Source organism: Prionailurus bengalensis, chromosome C1, assembly GCF_016509475.1.
Source record: "Prionailurus bengalensis isolate Pbe53 chromosome C1, Fcat_Pben_1.1_paternal_pri, whole genome shotgun sequence".
Classification (NCBI taxonomy): Eukaryota; Metazoa; Chordata; class Mammalia; order Carnivora; family Felidae; genus Prionailurus; species Prionailurus bengalensis.
The window spans coordinates 78,582,609-78,608,790 of NC_057345.1; the positions used below are offsets into that span (position 1 = coordinate 78,582,609).

Here is a 26,182-nt window from a genome sequence, read left to right on the forward strand (position 1 = left end):
GAAGTTTATGGTAAAACACAGCAAAAAGCCACCGTCCAGGTTAGCTGCCCTCTACAGCTGTCTCTGTTCCTATCCTAATGAATGGGGCAGCTCAGTGGTACCTGCCGGCCCTCTTGTCCCTGGAGAGGCAGTGCTACCTCTCCCAAATGCACTCCAAGAGGGGAAACTGTCTCTGCCAGTACAACCCAGGGCATCCTCAGACCATGCTCTCTGCTCCCTGGCCTCTGCCCTCCTTCTCCACAGGAGCACCGTTGTGCCCTACAGCCTCCACCCCAGTGATGGGTCAGACTTCTAAAACCAGACTTTGAGCTCCACTGCTTGTAAAAACTTGGGATAATCAGCCCCTCTCTTTTTCCCCATCAGGGGTTTTGGCAAAATGTTTTCCTTGTGCAATGCCCTGCATCCTGCTCATTCCCTCTCTTTCTCTCCTTTCTCCTCATTAGGGCTCTCTCCTTTCTACAGCACCACTGATTATTTTCTCTCCCAAATCACATCTTCGCCCTTCCTGCCTTCCACAATATGTCCTCTTTTCTCCCCCTAGCTGTGCATCTTATTCTCTCAGTCCTAAGATCGATTTCCTGGGTGTTAAGAATGATTTGATATTTATCTAGCTGTGTTCCAGGGATGTGGTAAGCATAGGATCCCCCTCCTGCTCAGCCATCTTGACTCCTCCCCTCTAATGTGACAGTATTTAAATTGATACATGTAACTACATCAGAATCTGCATGCATGATGCCACTAAAAACAAAGACAAACCAGAAATGCTTCATTTGAAACAAATACCTTACATCACTCTCAATAAAAAGTTGTTCAGTCCCTGGGAAAACAGAAAAACTTGTTCAAAAGTGATCTCAAAGTTATGAAACAAGAGTTGAGATTTGAACGTGAAGATATCAAAGAAAGTGTTTGGTGTTAGCTTTAAGTACCATCTCACCAGTCTCCTATACACATTTTTCAGAAACTGGAAAATTTTGCACAAAAATTTGTCAGGAATCACAATGACACGTTTGATACACTTTGTTTTTTAAGACTGTGCTTCAAAAATAGGTAAATTATATTTTATTTTCCATGGTTTATTTTTTAATATTTTTTTGAATAAAATAAACTTTTCAGTATTTTGCTTTGGTATAGCAATGACTATAGCACCAATTCTTTTTCCTGCCTCAGAATTACTTCATGAAGTACTTACCTACAACGATTCATAGTCTCCTGAGACAGAAGTTTTTTGGGGCTATTTTTGTTTGTTTTTTTAATAGCTAACATTTTTGAGTGCTTACTGTTTGTCAAATGTTTTTCTACGTTTATTACCTTTATTTTCTCCTCTTATTCTAACATCATATTTATAAGATAGACTGTTATTATCCCGGAATTTTCAGATGAGCTCTGTGAGGCTTAGACAGCTGATAAATGAACTTTTCTAATAATCTAGTGGGGGAATGCCCCTCTCATTTCATTATAGGGGAAGTTCATCACACCTGCTCACTACAGCGATGTCGTGGATGAGCGTTCTATTATCAAGCTCTGCGGTTATCCTTTATGTCAGAAAAAACTAGGAATTGTAAGTAATTTTTTTAAATAGAAGCTTTAGGGGCACTTGGGTGGCTCAATTGGTTGGGTGGGTTGTGGGATTAAGCCCCTCATCAGGCTCCCCTGCTCACATGCTCTCTCTCTCTGAAATAAAAAAAATAAAGTATAATAAAGTAAAATAGAAGCTTTAATTTTTTATATTTAACAAAGTACTTTGTAGATAGTACAAGAAATGGAACTGAGGTCATGAACTAATTACCTGAATTAACCAAAGATTTGTAGATGATTTAATCTTACAACAAAGTTTATGTTTATTACTTGAATTCTTCTTAAGCTGTACTTTCTTTTTTTTAGGTACCAAAACAGAAGTATAAGATTTCTACCAAAACCAATAAAGTCTATGATATTACTGAAAGAAAGGTAAGCTTAAAGGCTTTTTTCAATGTGGCAGTTAATTTTTAATACACTAAATGGAATTCTAAAAATAATTGTTTAGAAGTTTGCCTTTTAGATGGTTGTCATGTTAAAAGTTTATTTGTGAATATTGCCTTCAAGGTGTTAGAAAAAACTGCTTATGCTTTAATTAATATTTGGACGTTTAAAAATTAAAAGTGTATACTGGCACAAATTCAGGCAAGTAAGTCATGGAATAGAATAGAGAGCCAGAAACAGATTAACCACATATGAGGACACTTTATATGTGACAACAGGAGTATTGTAGATCAGTAGAGAAAGGATGAATTTTTTTAAAATATAGTACTGACAGAAGTAGTTATCCATATGGAAAAAAATGGAAATTGATCCTTATTTCAGTGTACATAAAAAAAATCAATTTTAGGTAGGCTACAGACTTAAATTTAAAAGATAAACATCTTTTTGAAGAGAATATGGGAAAGTATCTTTATAAACTCAGAGAATTTCTTAAATAAGATAGAAATATTACAGACCATAGAGGAAAAATTGATGTTTTCTACATTAAAATTAAAAACATTTGCTTATTGGAAGTTTCCACAAAAGAGTGAAAAGATGAGATAAATTAGAAGGAAATGTATTTCTCACATATAACTGACTAAAGATTCATAACCAGGAAAAGACAGAAAACCTTGTAGAAATTTTATAGAAGGAACTTGATAATGAAATATGAAAAGATGCTCAGCCTTATTAATCAGGGGAAAAGCAAATAAAAACATTGATTTACAGTCTCCAAATTAGCAAAATTATAAAAATTTGACAATATTAGAAACTCTTTAACTGCTGGTTAAATAAAATTGGTGCAACTTTTTGAGAACTTCTTTGGTATTATCTAGTAAAGTCAAGTTCACACATTTTTTATGACCAGGCTTTTCTATTCTTGGTATATATTTTAAAGAATTTCTTTCCCATTTCTTCCTAGTTGGGTTAACAAAATATATGATATACTATCATTCAACCTTTTTAAGGAAGGAAATACTGACACATGCTACAACATGGATAAACATTGAAGACATGATGCTAAGTGAAATAAGCCTGCACAAAAGGACAAATATTAAATGATCCCACTTACATGAGGTAACTAGAGTAGTCAGATACATAGTTATGAATGTAGAATGGAGATTATAAGAGGAGGCAGAAATGAGTTATTGTCTAATGGGTGTACAGTTTCAGTTTTGCAAGATAAAAAGAGTTCTAGAGATGGATCATGGTAATGGTTGTACTACGGTGAGAAGGTGTTTAATGCCGCTGAACTGTAACACTTAAAAACAATTTAGATGGTAAATTTTGGTGTATTTGACCACAATTTTTTTTAATTTTAAAAATTCTTAAAGTGCTTATAGTCACATTGTAGAGATAGCAGAAAAGTTAGAAACAACTCAATTATTCATAATAAATAAATGGTAATATACTTACACAATTGAATGTAATGTATATATAAGCCACAACTACAAAAATCTGAAAAACTATAATTTGGAACAAAAAACTCAGAGAACATAACAATATGATTACATTCAGACAAAGTTTAAAATTGGTTGAAACTAAATGGTATCTTTTGTAGGGATGTTTCTATAGATAGCAAAACTAAAGGAAAGCAAGGGAATAAGGAACACAGAATATGATAGTGGTTACCTCTGGGGAATGTCGAAAGTGATGCTATCCAGGATGGACACATAATAGAGCTTTGAAGGTACTATACCTTATTCTTACCTTGGTTGGTAGATTCATGGGTTTTCATTATTTTCTTTGAACTACATGTTTATGTTTTATACTCTCTTCTGTACATAAGTTAGTTGTGTTTCACAGTAAGAAAAAAATAATTTTCTGATTTTAAAATGTTTTTCAGTGTTTTTGCAGCAATTTTTGTTACAAAGCATCTAAGTTTTTTGAAGCACAAATTCCTAAAACTCCAGTATGGGTTCGAGAAGAGGAAAGGTAATTTAAATCATTACATATACATTTGTTCATATATTCCAATAATTTCTTTCTACTTTTTGGGATGTATAGAGAGTAGTTGTAGTTTCCTAAGAATGTTACCATCATACACATTTTCATTGTGGAGAAATGGTTATATTTTTAGCTTAGTTATTAAGGATTTTACACTTAAAATCAGAAAGTAAATATAAAAGTTGTTTCTTTGTTGTTTTAATCACAACACCTGAACTTTGCTTTCTGCTATGCAAGTTATTTCTATTAACCCTATTAATATTATAATTCTAGAGTAAGAATGTTAAAGTTTTTCAGGATACTAAAACTGAGGATCCACTGAACTTGTTTTGTTGTTAGAAAACTATGTACTAAGGTTAAAAAGTTCAGGTAACTAATTCATTCAATCTCTATTAAAAATCAGTACAGTATTTTATAAATTTAAAGAAATCCAATTTAATTTTTAGCAAAATGTTTATGAATATTCCTGGGGTTTGCCACTTGGGAAATGTTTAAACATTTACAACATGTTAGTAGTTGCTGAATTTGAGAGAAATTTATTATTGAGGGACAAATGCCATAATACAGTAAAGGTAACAAAAATTGTTATGTAATCAAACTGTATTGTCTAAATTCAGACAAGCTTAAATGAGATAAGGTCTCAACTCATGCTTCATAAAGAATATTATAACACAAGGCAGTGTTATTTGTGGTAAAATAGTATCAGTGCTAAATAAACTTAGTGACATAAATGTAATGTGATGCAAAGTAACTAAAGATATTTGCCTTAAAAAAAAAAAAACACCTCTTATTAAAGTCTTATCTGATGCACAAGGTAGTATGAAACCACTGTAGTTTGAACTAGCATCATTTGTACTGATGACAGTCCCTTTGTTGGCTGACACCTTTGCCTGCAGATCCAATGCTGTGTGGTTTAGAATATGTAAAACATACCACCCTATAGCCTTTGTTAATTGAATTACACATAGTGAAGACTAAATTGTTCACTATTTCTCCACTAGCCTTTCTTATTTGAAGAATAAAGGTTGTAGCATTGTCCAAGGTGAATGGGGAGCTACGAGCACTTTCTTAACTATCACTTTTTGTCTCTTTTACTTTCCTTTAGAGAAAGAGAGCGCAAGTGGGGAGAGGGGCAGAGAGAGAGAGGGAGAGAAAGAATATGAAGCACACTTCACTGATGAGTGTGGAGCCTGACATGTGGCTTGATCTCATGACCCTGAGATCATGACCTGAGCTGAAATCAGGAGTCAGACACTCAACTGACTAAGCCACCCGGGCATCCCTTTTTTCTCCTTTCCTAGCATTTCTTTGGCTAGATCTGCTCATCGCCTTTTCAACCTTATGACAGCTACACATATTGCTGTATTCTATTCCCCAGCTGTTAAGACCACTGTTTCCTTAAGTTATCCTTAACTTTGTTTCCAGTGATATCTTCTCTACTTGCTACTTTAGCTCATCCTCATCCCTGCTTCAAAACCATTTACCAAACTACCCTTCCTGTCATCTTTATATTCTTCAGATGTAGTTATTGGTACTTGCTTTAGCTAATTGAAAATAGTTCTGGGGTGCCTGGGTGGCGCAGTCGGTTAAGCGTCCGACTTCAGCCAGGTCACGATCTCACAGTCCGTGGGTTCGAGCCCCGCGTCGGGCTCTGGGCTGATGGCTCAGAGCCTGGAGCCTGTTTCCGATTCTGTGTCTCCCTCTCTCTCTGCCCCTCCCCCGTTCATGCTCTTTCTCTCTCTGTCCCAAAAATAAATAAACGTTGAAAAAAAATTAAAAAAAAAAAAAAAAAAGAAAATAGTTCTTCTCTCTAACCTTTTTCTAAAATCTTATTCTAATATGTTCATAATACCTACCTTTCCTAGAACATGAAGGTCTGTCACTTTATTTGTAGTTCTTGAAATTCTACCTTATCTATATGCCCTTCCCTACCTCACCAAAAAAGAAAAATGAAAATGGCTTTGGTTTCCCTCAAAAAACCATTTTAATTTACATGCAATGTTTGTAGTAAGTGCTTAGTACTGGCAGGCTGTCCATACCTGTACGAGCACACACACACACTTAATGAAACTCAACCTATGAGTTTAAATTGAAATTTTAATTGGATGGCATAATAAATATACAAGTGAAACAAATTTGTACTTATTCTAATGGGGACAAGTATTGGGGAGCCATCAAACACTTTTGAACAGAATTTGATCTGACATTGATGTACAAGATGAGTTAAAGAAGAAAGGATCATAATTAAAGAGCTGAAAGGTCCTTAGAAACAATTTAATCTAACATCTTTATCAAACAATCTCAGAAAAATTAAATATATTTCTTAAGCTTGTGATAGGTTCTGAACGTTGCTAGGATTCTATTATATTTCTCTTTGATTTGAAGTAACCAATAATCTATAAATAAACATTTGTCACAATGTACATAGTATTAACTGTAGCCCTTATTTATGTATAATACTTGTCAGTATATAATCGAAGTAGTATCTTTTATATTTGGTTGCGTGTTACTTTAATTTATAAATTCTTATGGGCATGAATTATGTCGGTTTATTTCATGAATCCACTAGAGGTCACTGTGTCTTCAGAGGATGTTTATTATATTTTATGTGTTCTAATGATCAGAATTCTAGAATTCATATTATTTTAAAGAGCTTTTCTAGCTGTTGCACATATAAGCTCTACAGAAATGTGACTTTTTTTTTTAATTTTCTTTTTTTAACGTTTATTTATTTTTGAGACAGAGAGACAGAGCATGAACAGGAGAGGGTCAGAGAGAGGGAGACACAGAATCCGAAACAGGCTCCAGGCTCTTGAGCTGTCAGCACAGAGCCCGACGCGGGGCTCGAACTCACAGGCTGTGAGATCATGACCTGAGCTGAAGTCGGCCGCTCAAGCGACTGAGCCACCCAGGCGCCCCCAGAAATATGACTTTTTTTTTTTTTTTAAGTTTTTTTTTTTCAACGTTTTTTATTTATTTTTGGGACAGAGAGAGACAGAACATGAACGGGGGAGGGGCAGAGAGAGAGGGAGACACAGAATCGGAAACAGGCTCCAGGCTCTGAGCCATCAGCCCAGAGCCCGACGCGGGGCTCGAACTCACGGACCGCGAGATCGTGACCTGGCTGAAGTCGGACGCTTAACCGACTGTGCCACCCAGGCGCCCCGAAATATGACTTTTAAAGAAAGTCTTCACATATAGTATGGGGTATAACACTTCAAAACCTATCTCCTTTAAAGAGGAAAATGGTTTCTTTTAAATGGCAGCATTTAGTATGGCAGAGATGTTTTTAATTAGCTTAAAGTAAGCCATCATCATAATAACTTGCACCACCTTCATAATTAAATCATAATCATAATTGTTTTATTGTTGATTTTATTTTATTGATATTAATAATTATTAAGCAATTTAAAATTTTAAAAATAAGAGCAAAATTTTAAATCCACTCAAAGAATTGAGTATTTTATTGCAATGATTTCCAAAATTTTTGACCACTATAAGTATATTTTATGTTATGATTCAATACACATGTAACTGAAACAAAGTTTTATAAAATGATATTTATCCTCATTACTTGAACAGCCTGATACTTTCTACTCTATTGCTTTTTTCCTTTTAATGTTTATTTATTTATTTTGCGAGAAAGAGAACAAGCAGGGGAGGGGTAGAGAGAAAAGGAGAAAGAGAATCCCAAGCAGGCTGTGCTGTCAGGGCAGAAGCAAATGCAGGCTCCATTCCATGACCTCGGAATCATGACCTGCGCTGAAGTCAAGAGGCAGAAGCCCAGTTGCATGAGCCATTCAGGTGCTCCTACTCTGTTGCTTTTTTTTTTTTTTAAATGCTGATAACAATCCACTTAATTGGTTGGTCAATTCTAATATGCAGTTTTAAAATTCTAATATGCAGTTTTAAAAGTACTCTTGGAGCGCCTGGGTGGCTCAGTTGGTTAAGCATCTGACTTTGGCTCAGGTCATGATCTAGCGGTCAGTGAGCTCGAGCCCCACATTGGGCTCTATGCTGACAGCTCAGAGCCTAGAGCCTGCTTTGGATTCTGTCTCCCTCTCTTTCAGCCCCCCTCCAGCTCATGCTTTATTCTGTCTCTCAAAAATGAATAAACATTAAAAAAATTTTTTTTAAGTACTGTTTTGTTGTATCCAGCTTAGGTTTTTAGTTGTTTCACTATAGGAAAGTCTCTTATCAACACTAAGTCTCAGTTTCCTCATTGGTAAAGTAGAAAGTTGCAATTAAACTCTTAGTTCCCTTTAGTTCTAATGTTTTGCAGTTCTGAGTCAGTAAACTGCTACTGTAGTGAAAGTTTCCTAGATAGGAAATGTCTTATTTATAAAAAGTGGTGAAAATTAAAATTGTAAGCATAAGACTGGGAAAATTTTGTAGGGAAGTCTGTCTCATTTAAGAATTTAGAATAAATGTTACTGACTTGAATAATTTGAACTCTTCAGTCTATAAAGATAAAGGCTGAAGAAAGATTGGAACAGAGTTCTTAAATTATGAAGAAACCCAGGAATATATTATAGCATGTTCAGAACAACTTGAAGTTGGCATCTTCAGGGACACTATGATCTTCCATACTCTTTGGAAACAGAATGTTGAATTTGACTCAATTTAGTCTTATATTGTTATGAAAGCTAATATAAATTTATTCACCAGACTCCCAAAATACTAAAATCTTTAGTGTCCCTTAACACTGCTAAGATACTATTTTATACCATAGAAGGCTGTGTATCTCATTGCTTAAAATGTGTAAGTAGCTTTAAGAAGGATATAGAGAAATTCATGAATTCTAGCTCCATACTTCTACTGAGGCTTTGGAGTCAGAAGGTGCCTTAGAGGTTTTCAAGTCCCTCATTTTTATTATTAAGATATGAAAAAATATGTGGAGTGTATCTTCAATGTCATGGAGAACAGCAGTGCTTCTCCCAAAATGTCTCCTGATGCCGTGTCAGAGACAGAACATTGACCTAGATGGACTGGGTCATGACGCAGTATGATGCATCTCATGTTGTGAGTTAGAAATTTTTCACCCACTTGGTGGCCAGAGACAGACCACATATTTGTTCCTCTTAGACAGTACGCTCATTTAGATAGTCATATAGTTCCATTTATAAATCCTGTTTTGTTCACTACAGGCTCTGACAAATCTTTGAAGGAAAGCGGTTTCTTTGTAACTTAAAAAATCAGGAGTTAAAACTAAGAAGGAAGGACAAATGTTGAGAATCAAATTATAGTTTAAAAGATCAAAATGGGGTGAATGGCTAATGCTGACAGAGCTAAAAGCGCCATCATGTGGCCCAGAGTAGGGGATTTTCACACATGCTTCTTGGCAATAAACAGTATAATCTCAGAGGTGCGGAAGCCAAAAACCTCTGCAGAACAACTTCTCTAACCTCTTCCTGAACAGCCACTTCTGTTGCTGGGTGTACAGAATAAAAACTTGTCTTAAAGAGGTTTTAACATGTCTCATATTATATTTGAGAAATTTCCACCACAGGGGGGAATTGTAGCCTGCTGCTTTTGTTGGTTTATGTATAGTACACATATTCTGAGTGATACAAACACATATATGTGCATATATACACACAAGGTTATTTGGCACAAGTTATTTCTAGTTTTAGATTTATATTGCTAAAGTTGCAGTTAATCATGTAATTTATACTTCGGTGAAAATAACATTAAAATGTTTATGAAGAAGCAGTTTGAAGGTATTCTTTAACTAACATGATTATTTTTGTTTTTTAAGTTGAGGTCCTATCAGATTGAGAATAATCCGGGGCAACGTAAACTTCGAGGGGAATGGAAGATACATAGAACAAAGAGAAATGGCACTTTTGCAGTGTCTGGGTGGCTCAGTCGGTTAAGGATCCGACTCTTGGTTTTGGCTCAGGTCGTGATTTCACAGTTCGTGAGTTCGAGCCCTGCACTGAGCTCTGTGCTGACAGTGTGGCGCCTGCTCTGGGTTCTCTCTCCCGCGCGCGCGCTCTCTCTCTCTCTCTCTCCCATGTGCTCTCTCTCCCTCCAAATAAATAAATAAACTTAAAAAAAAAAGAGGGGCACCTAGGTGGCTCAATGGGTTAAGTGTCTGACTTCGGCTCAGGTCATGATTTCATAGTTCACAGGTTTAAGCTTTGCATCGGGCTCTCAGCTGACAGCTCAAAGCCTGGAGCCTGCTTTCAGATTCTGTGTCTCCCTCTCTGTCCTTCCACCACTTGTACAATCTCTCTCTCTCTCTCTCTCTCTCTCTCTCTCTCTCAAAAATAAACATTAAAATGTTTTGAAAAGAGACATGGCACTTTTAACAAATAGCTTTTGAATTTCATTTAAGGATAGAAAAGAATGCAATATAACTTAGTGCCTCATTCTTTCTAAACAGCTATAGCAAAACAATAAAACTGAATTTTTATATTGAACCTTTCATTTAATAACCTTATTAAGTGCCAATCTAATTTATTTTAGTGTCACATATTATTCTCCATTTTACAGACTGGGTATCAGGGAGACTGTTAAGATTACTCATCAAATATCTAGAAACAATGTTCAATATAGTTTTCTTTACCTGAAGTAAGAAAAATGAAACAAAGGAGGGGAAAATAGTCACTTGTAAAGTATATTGAGTTCCTATGAGAAAGATTAAACAAAGGTAGTACCCTCACAACTTTTTAAAGTCTTTTTTCTGATTTTACAGGCAGCATGTTGTAGAAAGAGCTTGAACTTTGAAAGATCCAAATTCGAATCCTAGATTTACTAGTTAATTGCTTAACCTCTCAAAACTTTAGATTCCTCATCTGTAAAGAAAAAAAAAGCCATAAGTTATATGAGGATTAAGTGAAGTTGTATAAAAAACAGCTAGGACAAAGTGTGGGTAGATGAAAATATTCTGGAAATGGATGATGGTGATAGTTGTACAAAAATACGAATGTACTTAATGCCACTGAACTATAATTAAAAATGGTTTAAATGGTAAATTTTATGTAATGTATATTACACCACAAAAAAAAAAAAGAAAGAAAGCCAAGGCCACCTACCATATGGTAGGCACTTTGTATATTCTGGCTTTCCCCTTACCTTTAGAAATTGAGGTTTTTTTTTTTTTTCTTAATTCTTAAGTGTTTTTCCTTAAATGTTGTTATGTAGCTGGGTATTTCTCATAAAATTATCTTAAACTGCATTCATGATTCAGAATAGTGTTTACATTTTGATTATCTCTTAATTCAGCCATACATAGACTTACTCTTACATGGGCTATTCTACCTCCAAGATCTTGAAATAAGAGCTTCCCGTTGTGACCACAACCTCTATCTCATCTACAGCTATCACTCTTGAGTATGCTTTGTAACCTCATTTTGACCTCCTGTCTCTACCTTAGCTCTATTCTTCTAGGTTGGACAGACTTTGATTAAATTTGTTTTCTTGAGCTCCACAGTCAGCAGTTACAGTATTGTCCATTCAAACAATCCCAGATTCTTTCTCCCTTAACCTTCTACCATGTCTACCTTCCCAAGTGACAGTCATCTTTTTTTTTTCTTTTAAAATGTTTATTTAAATTCTGGTTAGTTAACATAGAGTGCAATATTGGTTTCAGGAATAGAATTCAGTGATTTATCACTTACATATAACACCCAATGCTCATTATAACAAGTGCCCCTAATACCCATCATCCATCTAATCCACGTCCCCACCATCAACCCTTAGTTTGTTCTCTATTGTTAAGAGTCTCTTATGGTTTGCTTCATTCTCTCTTTTTGTCTTCTCCCCCGCCCTTCCTATGTTAATCTGTTTTGTTTCTTAAATTCCATTTATGAGTGAAATCATATGGTATTTGTCTTTCTCTGACTAATTTCGCTTAGTGTAACATACTCTAGCTTTATCCACTTGTTGCCAATGGCAAAATACTCTTTTGATAACTGAGTAATATTCTTTTGTATATATACGTATACCAGATCTCCTTTATCCATTCATCAGTCTTCAGTAGTCATTTGGGCTCTTTCCATAGTTTGGCTATTGTTGATAATGCTACTGTAAACATCAGGGTGCATATACCCCTTCAAGTCAGTATTTTTGTATCCTTTGGATAAATGCCTAGTAATGTGATTGCTGGATTATAGGGTAGTTTTGTTTTTGCCTTTTTGAGGAACCTCCATACTGTTTTCCAGGGTGGCTGTACGAGATTGCATTCCCAACAGTACAAGACGGTTTCCCTTTCTCTGCAGCCTTGCCAATACCTGTTATTTCTTGTTATTAATTTTAGCCATTCTGACAGGTGTGAAGTGGTATCTCATTGTGGTTTTGATTTGCTGCTGATGAGTGATGTTGTGCATCTTTTCATGTGTCTGTCAACCATTTGGATGTCTTTTTTGAAAAAATGTCTGTTCACGTCTTCTGCCCATTTCTTCACTAGATGATTTGTTTTTTGGGTGTTGAGTTGGAGAAGCTCTTTATAGATTTTGATTACTATTTCTCAAATAGGTCATTTGCAAATACCTTCTCCCATTCTGTAGGCTGCCTTTTAGTTTTGTTGTTTTCTTCGCTTTACAGAAGCTTTTCTATCTGGATAAAGTCCCACTAGTTCATGTTTACTTTTGTTTCTCTTGCCTCTGGAGATGTGTCTAGTAAGAAGTGGCTCCGGCCGAGGTCAAAGAGGTTGCTGTCTGTGTTCTCCTCTAGGATTTTGATGGTTTCCTGTCTCAAATTTTAGGTGTTTCATCCATTTTGAATTTATTTTTGTGTGTGGTGTATAATTAGTCTAGTTTTATTCTTCTGCATGTTGCTGTCCAACTTTCCCAACACCATTTGTTGAAGAGATTGTCCTTTTTCCATTGAATATTCTTTCCTGCTTTGTTGAAGATTAGTTGACCATGTAGTTGCAGGTTCTTTTCTGGGTTTTCTATTCTGTTCTCTTAATCTATATGTCTGGTTTTGTGCCTACTGTCTTGATGACTACAGCTTTGTAATGTAGCTTAAAATCTGGAATTGTGATGCCTCCAGCTTTGCTTTTTGTTTTCAAGATTGCTTTGGCTATTTGGAGTCTTTGTGGTTCCATGCAAATTTTAGGATTGTTTGTTCTAGCTCTATGAAAAACCCTCGTGGAATTTTGATAAAGATTAAATGTGTAGATTGCATTAGGCAATATAGACATTTTAACAATGTTTGATTCTTCCAGTCCATGAGCATGGAATGTTTTTCCATTTTTTCGTGTCCTCTTTAGTTTCCCTCATAAGTTTTCTATAGTTTTCAAAGTACAGACCTTTTACCTCTTTGGTTAGGTTTAAGTTTTTTTTTTTTATGTTTATTTTTGAGAGAGAGAGGGAGAGGGAGAGAGAGAGATGGAGTGTGAGCAGAGGAGAGGCAGAGAAAGAAGGGGAACACAGAATTTGAAGCAGGCTCCAGGCTCCAGGCTCCACACTGTCAACACAGAGCCTGACGCAGAGCTTGAACCCACAATCTGCGAGATCATGACCTGAGCTGAAATCGGACACTTAACCAACTGAGCCACCCAGGTGCCCCTCTTTGGTTAGGTTTATTGCTAGGCATCTTACAGTTTTTGGTACAATTGTAAATGGGATAGATTCCTTGATTTCTCCTTCTGCTGCTTCATTATTGGTATATGTATTAATGCAACAGATTTCTGTACATTGATTTTTATATCCCATGACTGTGCTGAATTAGTCTAGTGCTGTGCTGAATTCATGTATCAGTTTAGCAATTTTTTGGTGTAGTCTTTCAGGTTCTACATAGAATATGATGTCATCTACAAATAGTGAAACTTTGATTCTTCCTTGCTGATTGTGATGCCTTTCTTGTTGATGTTTTTCTTGTTGTCTGATTGCTAAGGCTAAGATTTCCAGTACTTTGTTAAGTAGTAATGGTGAGAGTGGACATCCCTGTCTTATTCCTGACCACAGAGGAAAAGTTCTCAGTTTTTCCCCATTGAGGATGATATAAGCTGTGGGTGTTTTGTACATGGCCTTTCTGATTTAAGTTACGTTCCCACTATTCCTACTTTGTTGAAGGTTTTTTATAAAGAATGATGCTGTATTTATTTTGTCAAATGCTTTTTCTGCATCTGTTGAGAGGATAATATGGTTCTTATCCTTTTTTTTTGTTTGTTTAAGTTTATTTACTTTTGGGAGAGAGCATGCAAGTGGGGTAGGATCAGAGATAGAAAGAGAGAATCCCAAGTACGCTCTGCACTGTCAGCATAGAGCCCGACATGAGGCTCGATCCCACGAACTGTGAGATCATGACCTGAGCTGAAGTCATGCTTAACGGACTGAGCCACCTAGGCGCCCCAGTTCTTATCCTTTATTTTATTAACATCGTGTATCACGTTGAGTAATTTGCAAATATTGAACCATCTCTGCAGCCCAGGAATAAATCACACTTGATCATGGTGAATAATTCTTTTAATGTACTCTTGGGTTTGATTTGCTAGTATCTTTTTGAGAATTTTTGCATACATGTTCATCAAGGATATTGGCCTGTAATTCTCCTTTTTAGTGGGCTCTTTGTCTGGTTTTGGAATTAAGGTATTGCTGGCCTTGTAGAATGAGTTTGGAAGTTTTCCTTTCATTTCTATTTTTTGGAACAATTTGAGAAGAATAGGTATTAACTCTTCTTTAAATGTCTGGTAGAATTCCCCTAGGAAGTCATCTGGCCCTGGACTTTTGTGTATTGATTTTTCATTACTGATTACGTTTCTTTGCTGGTTATGGGCCTGTTCAAATTTTCTATTTCTTCCTGTTTCGGTTTTGGTAGTTTCTGTGTTTCTAGGAATTTGTCCATTTCTTCTAGGTTTTGCCCAATTTGTTGGCATATAATTTTTCATAATCTCTTATGATTATTTCTTTTTCTGTGGTTTTGGTTATGATCTTTCGTGTTTCATTCATGATTTTATTTATTTGGGTCCTTTCTCTTTTTGATAAGTCTGGCTTTGATAAGAACAAGCTCCTAGTTTCATTTATCTGTTCTACTTTTTGTTTCTATATCATTTATTTCTGCTCTGATCTTTATTATTTCCCTTCTGCTGGCTTTTGGCTTTATTTGCTTTTCCTTTTCTAGCACCTTTAGGTATGTGGTTAGGTCTGTTTTGAGACTTTTCTTATTTCTTGAGGTAGTCCTGTATGGCAGTATACTTCCCTCTTATGACCACTTTTGCTGCATCCCAATGGTTTTGAACTGTTATGTTTTCATTTTCATTTGCTTCCATGTATTTCTTTATTTCTTCTTTAATTTCCTGGTTATCTCATTCATTGTTTAATAGGATGTTCTTTAACCTCCATGTATTTTGTGGTACTTCCAAATTTTTTCTTGTGGTTGATCTCATGTTTCATTGTGTTGAGGTCTACAAATATGCATGGAATGATCTTGATCTCTTTGTACTTGTTAAGGGCTGATTTGGACCCAGTATGTGATCTGTTCTGGAGAATGTTCCATGTGCACTCAAAAAGAAGGTATATTCTGCTGCTTTAGGATAAAATGTTCTGAATGTCTGTTAAGTGCATTGGGGTGCATTCAAAGCCATTGTTTCTTTGTTAAATTTCTGTGTAGAATGATATGTCCGGTGATGTAAGTGGGGGGGGGGGGGGGAGGTCAAAGTCCCCTACTACTATTGTATTGTTATTGGTGAGTTTCTTTATGCTTGTTATTAATTGATTTATAAATTTGTTATTGATATATATTTATATATGCTTGTTACTAATTGATTTATTTATTTCTATATTAATTGACTTATATATATTTATATATTAATTGATTTATATATATTGAATTGTATATATATATATATATAATTGCCTCCCAAGTTGGAGGAATAGTCTGGTTTTTTTGATAGAAGTATGGCTACTCCAGCTTTCTTTTGATGTCCATTAGCATGATAAATATTCCCCATCCCCTAATTTTTAATCTGCAGGTATCTTCAGATCTAAAATGAGGCTCTTATAGGCAGCATATAGGTGGGTCTTGTTCTGTTTTTTGTTTTTTGTTTTTTAACTTTTTCAATGTTTGTTCTTGAGAGAGAGAGAGACAGAGCACAAGTGGGGAAGGATAGAGAGAGACAGACAGACAGACAGAATCTGAAACAGGCTCCAGGCTCCAAGCTTTCAGCACAGAGCCTGATGCAGGGCTCAAACTCGGGAATGGTGAGATCATGACCTAGGCTGAAGTCAGGCGTTTAACCGAATGAGCCACTCAGGCACCCCCCTGGTGGATCTTGTGTTTTTTTTTTTTTTTTAATCCATTCTGATACCCTATATCTTTTGATTGGAACATTTGGTCCACTTACATTCAGGGTGAATATTGAAAAATATGAATTTAGCCATTGTGTTACCTGTAAATCTGGTGTTTCTGGTGATATTCTTGGTTCCTTTCTAGTCTTTGTTGCTTTTGGTCTTTTTTCCCCCCAAAGAGTCCCCTTTAATATATCTTCTAGGGCTAGTTTACTGGTCACAAACTTTAGTTTTTGTTTTTCTGGGAAACTCTTTATCTCTCCTTCCATTCTGAATGATGGCCTGCTAGATAAAGTATTCTTGGCTGCACATTTTTCCCATTTAGCATGTTCAATATATCCTGCCATCCCTTCTGTCTTGCCAAGTTTCTGTGAATGAGTCTACTGCGAACCTGATCTGTATTCCTTTGTAGGTTAAGGACTTTTTTTTCCCTTGCTGCTTTGGAGATTCTTTCCTTCTCTGGGTATTTTGTGAATTTGACTATGATATACCTTGGCGATTGCCAGCTTTTGTTGAATTTCATTGGAGTTCTCTGTGCTTCTTGGATTTCATTGTCTGTGTCCTTTCCCGGATTAGGGAAGTTTTCAGCTATAATTTGCTCAAATAAATCTTCTGCCCCTTTTTTCCATCTCTTCATCTTCTGAGTCTCCTATGGTATGAATGTTATTACGTTTTCAGACGTCGCTGAGTTCCCTAAGTCTACCTTCATGATCCAGTACCTGTTTTTCCCTCTTCTTTTCAGCTTCATTATTTTTTGTGATTTTATCTTTTATATCACTGATTCATTCTTCTGCTTTCTTCATCCTTGGTATTATGGCATCCATTCAGGTTTGCATCCTGGTTATAGCATTTTTAATTTTGTCCTCATTGGATTTTAGTTCTTTTATGTCTGCAGTAAATGATTCTGTAGTGTCTTCTATGCTTTTTTCAAACCCAGTTAGTGCCCTTATAATTGTTTTAAATTCTAGTTCAGACATCTATCTGTATTGATTAAATCCCTGGCTGTTACTTCTACTCCTGCTCTTTCTTTTTGGGTGTATTCCTACATCTTGTCATTTTGTCCAGACAAAATATGATTTGATCTGCTTGTTAAAAGAAGCTAGATCTAAAAATAAAAGCAATATTTGTATTTATATAGTTACATATATATTTCTATTTTATAATATATATTTATATATATTATATATATATAACTAATTTATATATTATAAATATAAATATATATATATATATATACATATAAAACTAAAAAGTTAAAAAAATAAAAAGGAATCTAGACCCTATTTCCCCTAGAGCTGAAGCTTTGCAGCATTCTATGATCAGTGGAGTTGGGAGTGTACGAGGGGTCTTCTGGGGCCAGCTTCTGTGCTGCTTCTCAGGCCAACTTGCCCTCATTGAGATACACCTGCAGGGCACAGCAGGGTGCAGCAGGGCTGGGGCTTGGCGTAAGCAGCTCAGGTCTTTACTTGGTGATGCTGGTTAGCTCACTGAGGTCAGTCAGTGCTGATGGACGGGGGAGCAAAATGGGTTTGCTCAGCTCTCTTATCCACAGAGCAGAGAGCTTGCACCCACCACTTTTCAGGAATCCCTCACAGAAGAGAACACAATTATCTCCCTTATGTCCCAGGCTGCCTTCACCCTGTTTATGTCCAAGTTGTTTTGTCTCAGGCCCATGGCTGGGTTTCTAAACTCCAGATTTTAGGGACTTGGTTGGCATGGCTCCAAGCTGTTCCTCTGGAAGAGGGCCTTGCCATGCTTTTGCCATTTGCCAGCTTGTCCAAGACAGCAGTCACACGACCACACAGTGGTTCAGATCTTAGGCAAAGCAGAACAGAAAGCCTGCATCAAGATTCACTGCCCTCTTCCTCAAGACACTAAAAACAGAACTACCCTACGACCCACCAATTGCACTACTAGGCATTTATCCACAGGATACAGGTCTGCTTGTCTCGAAGGGACACATGCACCCCCATGTTTATAGCAGCACTATCAACAATAGCCAAAGTATGGATAGAGCCCAAATGTCCATCGATGGATGAATGGATAAAGAAGATGTGGTATATGTATATGTATATGTATATGTATATGTATATGTATATGTATATATGTATATATACACAATGGAGTATTGCTCAGCAATCAAAAAGAATGAAATCTTGCCATTTGCAACTACATGGATGGAACTGGAGAATATTATGCTAAGTGAAATTAGAGAAAGACAAAAATGATATGACTTCACTCATATGAGGACTTTAAGAGACAAAACAGATGAACATAAGGGAAGGGAAACAAAAATAATATAAAAACAGGAAGGGGGACAAAACAGAAGAGACTCATAAATGTGGAGAACAAACAGAAGGTTGCTGGAGGGGTTGTGGGAGGGGGGATGGGCTAAATAGGTAAGGGGCACTAAGGAATCTACTCCTGAAATCATTGTTGCGCTATATGCTAACTAATTTGGATGTAAATTTTTAAAAATATAAAATAAATTTTAAAAATACAAAATAAAATTTAAAAAAATTAAAAAAAAAAAGATTCACTGCCCTCAGCCAGTGTTTCCACTGCTGTGCCTGGCAACAGTACAGCACATTGGTGCCATCCATTCTTCTGGCCCTGGAGAGGCCTTGCAGCCACTCCCAAGGGGAGTGGAGGGGAACTGTTTCTCCTCATGTGACCCAGGGGATCCTCAGTCCATGCTGTCCACTCTCGGTTCTCCACTCTCCTTCACCATAGGAGCACCACTAAACCAGGCTGGACCCCTGTAGTGGGCAGACTTCTACAACTTCAGATTTTGGGCTCCACTGCTTCTAATACCTTGTGGTACTCTATATAAGCAGGGCTCCTTCCCCTCCACAGCACCCGCAGTTCTTACCTCCCCCAAATCAAGTCTCCGCAGCTCCTACCTTCTACAATTCTACTTGTAGACTTGCAGTTTTGTTCTCTCAGTCCTCAGATTGATTTCTTGGGTGTTCAGAATGATTTGATTTTTATCTAGCTGTGTTTGAGGTACTAGGCAAGCTTAGGGTCCCCCTGTTCCTCTACCATCTTAACTCCTCCCTCACCCTTTTTTTCTGTGCTTGGGTTCCTGATCTTTATTGAGTAAAGTTCTCAAGCGCTTTAGATAAGCTGTCTCATTTAGAACATTAGTGCTTTAAATAAGCTGTCTCAGTCCTTACAAGACCCCTTGGAAGTGTTATTACTCATTTTATGGGTGGTGGAACTGAAGCTCACAGAGGTTTAGTGACTAACCCAGAACACTAGGCTCATTTATATAGATCTGGAATTTAAACCCAGATCTGACACCAAAGCCTCATGCACTCTTTCCATTCCTTTGGCCCTGTTCCATTTTATTCTGTGTAATCTCACTCATGTGTTCACATGTTTTTTTCTTTGTTTCTTATTGACTCTCTGATAAGTTCACACATTTTCTTCTCTCCTTAAACTTTGAACCCAATCCCCAACTCATTATAGATAATTTAACCTACCACTTAACTAAATGATTGAGTGCATCCAGCAGAATTTCCTTCAACGTTATTTTCTTATCCTCTCTCGTTTCTCTGCCTCATTGCTTATACTTTCTATGTTCCTGATTCTTTTCTTCTGTCACCAAGGCTTGCTTCATGATTTATTCCTATTTTCTCACTCTTTCAAGCTCTCCTCTCAAGTTGATTATTTTTCTTCTACTTTAAAAAGGTTGGTAGGGACAGAACCCTGAAAAATATCCATTAAGTTTAGCATTTCTATGGTGATTGGTAATATTAGCAAGAGACATCTCAGTAGAGTAATGCATACAGATTCCAGGAGGCAGAGGGGTGATGATTGAATAGGAGATGTGGAATTGAAAACCAGTGCAGACTTCTATAAAGAAAGGTTACAATGAAAAAGGGAGTGGGGGGAGCTGTATGATTAAAGGACAGGGTTTGTTGGTTTCTGTGTTTATTTTCTCAAGATAGATTTAAGTATGATAATATCCTAAAAGGCAAGAGGAAAAAGGGAGAGGTTTATGGAGTAAAACCTCAGATCCATAGAGTTAGCCTTAAAGGCTTTTATATATAAACTATATGAATCTTTATAGACCCAACTGAATCTAAAGCTTTTCTTCATTGGCTCAACAAGCAATTTTTATTTCTTCTGTAATTTGTTGTAGCAGTTCATGTATCTCTCATGATACTTAACATATATTCTCTGAAATTATATGATGCAAAATGTAGTTAAGAGCCCTGCTGTCTTGATTTGATTTCTGGCTTTACCACTTACCAGTTGTGTGGCTTTCCACTACTTATTCTTTTAGTACTCAAATTTTTTTATCTGTAACATGGGGATAATAGTTGTAGCTACTCATTCTTGTGAGGATTAACCTTTGTGAAGCTCTTAGAACAGGCGTTTTTCTCCTACTAAATTGTAACGTCCTTAAGAATAAGAATCTGTTCTTTATATAACTTAATATACCCAGCATAATTCATACATATAATAGTTCAGAATTTTATTTTTGAAGGAATAATGGAATATATACCCTGCATTTGTAGGTTAGCTGTTGAGTGTAAGAGTCCAATTGAGAATCACTGTCCATACATATTTTCTTACCTATAGAGATACTCAGACCCTATAGGACTAAATGCCAGGCAGCTGCAAGGCACTGAACCTTGACAATTTTAGCCAGGAAGACTTGGATGGGGATGTGGGATATGAAGAATGAAAGAACTACAGGTACCTGTGAGAGGCAATAAAATCCTCTGTTATAAAAGTTAGCATATTATTTAGGCCAAAAAAGCTCTTAATGAGAGTTATAAATATCCCCTGGGGCAATCAAGGCTAGTCACCATCCAAGTAGTGTCCTTTGCTTTGAGGAACACCAACCCAAGGTAGCTTCTATAACTAGAGTTTTAGTGAGTAGAAGAAGTAGTGTAAACAGGGTAATATTGGGTGATTGGGAAAGGATATGCCTCAATTGGCTGAGGGACTAAGGAAAAAAACAAAAATAGATTAAAATTTTACTCTCAGGCAGCTCATTGCCCATTGTCTTATTTTGCCTTTCCTTCTAAATTTTTTATTATTGGTCTTGGAGAATTCCTGAACTACAGGGGAATCTCTAAAGCAGGGATGGCAAATATTGGTTTCATCCCATATGTCTCCTGATGTGTGGTGCTGAGAAGAAATATAATGGGAAAGAATGCCTTGATTAGTTAGCGGTGCCTTCCATAACTTAAGGAGAGGATTGGTAGGAGAGTCCATTCATAGCAGTGCCTCTTCTGCGTAAGACTGAACACAAGATAAATGGATTATCTAGGCAGTATTATGTGGTCAACTCTGATGCTTAATTATATAGAAAAATATCTTTAACTGACATTTTTTGATTAGCAGCCTTTCAATGTCATAACTCGAATAACCTGTGGTTCCATCTATCCATTTGGCTTAACTTTTTTTAATTGAAATGCTTTTTTGCAATATCATGGCCTTCATTGGAACCCTATTTTGTCCTTTAAATGGGATTAATATTCAATGCCTTAGCTTCTCTTTCATGTATGTCTAGTTTCTTATATTTACTTTTTTTTCTATTAATAGACTTTATTCCTTAGAGCAATATTAGCTTCATAGCAAAATGGAGAGGAAGGTACAGAGATTTCCCATATACCCTCCTTACCCCTACCCTTGTATAGCCTCCCTCATTATCAGCATCCTCCAACAAAATTGCTCATTTGTTACAATTGATGGGCCTGTATTGACATATCATTATCACCCAAAGCCCATAGTTTACATTAGAGTTCACTCTTAGCTTTGTACATTCTATGGGTTTGGACAAATATATAATGACTTGAATCCAACATTAATTATATTATTATACAGAGTAATTTTATAGTCATAAAAATCCTATGTGCTCCACTTATTCATCTCCCACCTGTCATAAACCGTGATCTTTTTTTTTAAATTTTTTTTTCAACCTTTATTTATTTTTTGGGGGGACAGAGAGAGACAGAGCATGAACGGGGGAGGGGCAGAGAGAGAGGGAGACACAGAATCGGAAACAGGCTCCAGGCTCTGAGCCATCAGCCCAGAGCCTGACGCGGGGCTCGAACTCACGGACCGCGAGATCGTGACCTGGCTGAAGTCGGACCCTTAACCGACTGCGCCACCCAGGTGCCCCAACCCTGATCTTTTTACTATCTCCATAGTTTTACCTTTCCCAGAATATTAGGTAGTAAAATTAATACAGAATATGTTCTTTTCAGGCTGGCTTATTTCACTTAGTAATATGCATTTAAGTTTCTTCCCTGTCTTTTTCTAGGTTGATGGTGGCTAGTTTCTTTTTAATGCTTAATAATAATCTGTTGTCTGAATTTACTACAGTTTATTTAACCGTTCACCAACTGAAAGATATCTTAATTGCTTCTAAGTTTTGGCAAAATGGATAGAGCTGCTGTAAACATCCGTGTGCAGGCTTTTGTGTAGACGTAAATTTTCTTATTTATTTGTTTATCTTTAATTTACATCCAAGTTAGTTAGCATATAGTGCAACAATGATTTCAAGAGTAGATTCCTTAATGCCCCTTACCCATTTAGCCCATCCCCCCTCCCACAGCCCCTCCACCAACCCTCTGTTTGTTCTCTGTATTTAAGAGTGTTTTCTGTTTTGTCTCCCCCCCACCGTTGTTATATTATTTTTGCTTTCCTTCCCTATGTTCATCTGTTTTGTATCTTAAATTCTTCATATGAGTGAAGTCATGTGATATTTGTCTTTCTCTGACTAATTTCACTTAGCATAATACCCTCTAGTTCTATCCACATAGGTGCAAATGGTATGTAGATGTAAATTTTCAACTCCTTTGGGTGAATACCGAGGAGTAAGAGTTCTGGATTGTATGGTAAGAGTATGTTTAGTTTTAAAAGAAATCACCAAACTGTATTTCAAAGTGGCTGTACCATTTTGCGTTTTCACCGGGAATGAATGAGAGTTCTCTTGCTCCAAACATTCACCAGCATGTGATGTTGTCAGTGTTCTGTATTTTAGCTATACTAACAAGTGTAGTGGTATCTTACTGTTCTTTTAATTTGCAGTTTGCTGATGACATATAATGTAGAGCATCTTTTCATATGCTTACTTGCCATCTTTATATCTTCTTTGGTGAGGTGTCTTTTAATGTCTCTGACCCATTTTTATTGAGGTGTTTTCTTACTGACTTTTAAGAGTTATTTGATATTTTGGATAATAGTCTTTTATTAAGTATGTCTTTTGCAAATATTTTCTCCTAATCTGGTTTTTCTTTTTATTCTCTTGACAATATCTTTCACAAAGCAGAATTTTTTAAATTTAATGAAGCCTGGCTTACCAGTTTTTTCAGTCATAGATTGTGTGTTTGGTGTCCTATCTAAAAAGTCATCTAGTTTCTCCTATATTATCTTGTTGGAGTTTTGTATAGGTTTGTGTTTTATATTTAGTTCTATGATCCATTTTGAGTTAGTTTTTGTGAATGGTATAAGTCTTTGTCTTGATTCACTTGTTTGTTTGTTTGTATGTTTGTTTGTTTGTTTGTTTGTTTTAGAGAGAGAGAGACAGAGACAAAGTCCAAGCAGTGGAGAGGGACAGAGGGAGAGAAAGAGAATCTCAGGTGGACTCCGCAGTCAGTGCGGAGCCCAACACAGGGCTCAATCCCACAACCCTGGGATTGTGACCTGAGCTGAAATCAACAGAGAGGCCCAACACACTGAGCCACCCAGGTGCCCCTTGATTCACTTCTTTACATGTGAATACTCAGTATTCCAGTACCATTTGTTGAAAAAATGGTCTTTTCTCCCTCATATTGCTTTTGCTGCTTTGTCAAAGATCAGTTGAATATATTTGTGTGCATCTATTTCTGGGTTCTCTATTCTGTTCCAGTGATCTATTTATCTGTTCTTTGACCACTACCACACTGTCTTCATTACTGTAGTGTTATAGTCTCAAAGTCAGGTAATGTCAGTTCTCCAACTTTGTTCTTCATTATTGTGTTAGCTATTCTTGGTCTTTTGCCTCCTCCCAAACTTTACACTCAATTTGTGATATCCACAAATAACTTGCTGGGATTTTGATTGGGATTACATTGAATCTGTAGATCAAGTTGAGAATGACATCTTGACAGTATTGAGTCTCCCTATTGATAAACATGGATTATCACTCCATTTTTTGTGTATTCTTCTTTGTATATTTTTCTTTTTTAAATTTTTAATGTTTATTTTGAGAGAGAGAGAGAGAGAGAGAGAGAGAGAATGGAGGAGGGGGCAGAGAGAGAGGGAGACAGAGGGTCCAAAGTGGGCTCTGCACTGAGAGTGGAGAGTCCCATGCAGGGCTTGAACTCACAAGCTTTGAGATCATGACCTGAGCTGAAGTTGCTTAACCAACTGAGCCACCCAGGTGTCCCTGTATATTCACTTTTATTTAATCCATTTTTGTAATCTTTAGAAGTCACTTTTCCTGAGTCACTTCAGAAATATTTTATAGAGTTTTCCTGTCCTCTTGGAATCACTTGCTATTTGTTCCTTTTTGTATTGGCTTTCTAAGAGCTTTTCTCTCTGTCTTTTAAATATCCATGATGCCCAGCCAAATGTAATTTCTGGTATTGCATAGAAAAATTGTTCCTAGAATTGAATTCAATCACCTGATCTACATAGTTAATATCCATACTACGATACAATGCTTTCTCAGAAATCAGAGCAAAAATTCTTATTGACTATATAAAGGAAATAGAGGAGAATTGTGGTACATAATTCCTGCCCTCAAGAAGCTTGTAGTTTGGTAAGAAACCACACTTAAACATATGAAAAGTAAGACTTTTAGATAATAATTCTAGTATTAAGCCATAGAGGAGTACCTGATTAACATATATTAATTGAATACATAATACTGACTCTGGAACTCATAGGAGAGAGTGATTTACTTTAGTCAGGTTAGTCAGGGAAAACTTTATTACACTCATGGAAATTGAACTTAGTCCTAAAATATGAACAAATTTTGGATAACAGATTAATCCATATTTCTTATGGATGAGTTTCACAATACTTTGTTCTTCAATTTTTTCTTTAAAACTTTAAATGAACTGTTTCCTTTTAATTATATTTTCTATCCAATATAGTTATAACAAACACTTGAAAATGTTTGACATACCAGTTGCCTTCAATTTTTTATTCCTATGTTTTGTCACAGGGATCCTGATTTTCAACTGCTACAGGAAGGACAAAGGTATGGTTGAATCAGTATTACTTACCTTCTATATATTTATGTTAATAGAAACATTAAGAGTAAACCAGGTGATACGAGCTTTTGGACTTCCTGTGTTGATGCATGAGGTAAGTGCCCATTTTAGCCCACACAAAGAAATATTTGCCTTGTACAGCTTTTTCTTTTGTGATAGTAAGATGATGTGTTTGATCTGTATGATTTATTGTACAGCTGTTCCTACAATGAAGTCTAATTGAACCTGTTGAAATACGACACAAACATAGCTTCCATCTGAGATACTGTGCTTCTTTGTCAACTAGATTATGCCAATTACATTTGTTGAAAGGTTTTTTTAGTCTTATTTTATAGGATTTCAAAGCTTAATATGCCAATTATGTATTATTTGGAAGAGTGTCTAAAGCATTAATAGAAAAATTCCAAGTTGTAATATTTTTCTTAACTGTTCTTGTGGTATTGCTTGCCCAATCGTGACTATTTCTCAAAACACATTCTTATATCTTTTATCAGCATAAATTTTCCTGGTTTTTAGCCACTATTTTAGTACATGGAATTGAGCACAAGTAAGAGATATTTATTTATTGATATATATTTTAAATTTATAGCTTCAAAGTAATATAGAAAAATATAATTACTTTAAAATTCCAAGAGAAAGTATGAAACCTATGAAAGTCAAATTGTTCTAATTTTTTTTAACATTATGCTTACTTCAGGTACAAGAGACAGTCTCGTGGCTATATAGGTTAGATTCTAACTAAAAAATGGTATCTAATACTGAATAAACTTGTTA

The 26,182-nt window shown here is 36.1% G+C and overlaps 1 protein-coding gene across 3 annotated transcripts in view; it reads left to right on the plus strand.

Annotated features, from left to right (window-relative positions):
* The window catches only part of RPAP2 (RNA polymerase II associated protein 2), a 101,527-nt gene that overhangs the window by 13,405 nt on the left and 61,940 nt on the right, over positions 1 to 26,182 (plus strand). For all 3 annotated transcript variants that reach the window (XR_006296658.1, XM_043575566.1, XM_043575567.1), the window contains exons 4-7: positions 1,460 to 1,558; positions 1,882 to 1,947; positions 3,845 to 3,933; positions 25,360 to 25,395. Coding sequence is in view for 2 of the 3 variants with exons in the window: in XM_043575566.1 (XP_043431501.1) it covers positions 1,460 to 1,558; positions 1,882 to 1,947; positions 3,845 to 3,933; positions 25,360 to 25,395 (290 nt within the window). In the remaining variant the exon portion in view is untranslated. The remainder of the gene's footprint in view (positions 1 to 1,459; positions 1,559 to 1,881; positions 1,948 to 3,844; positions 3,934 to 25,359; positions 25,396 to 26,182) is intronic.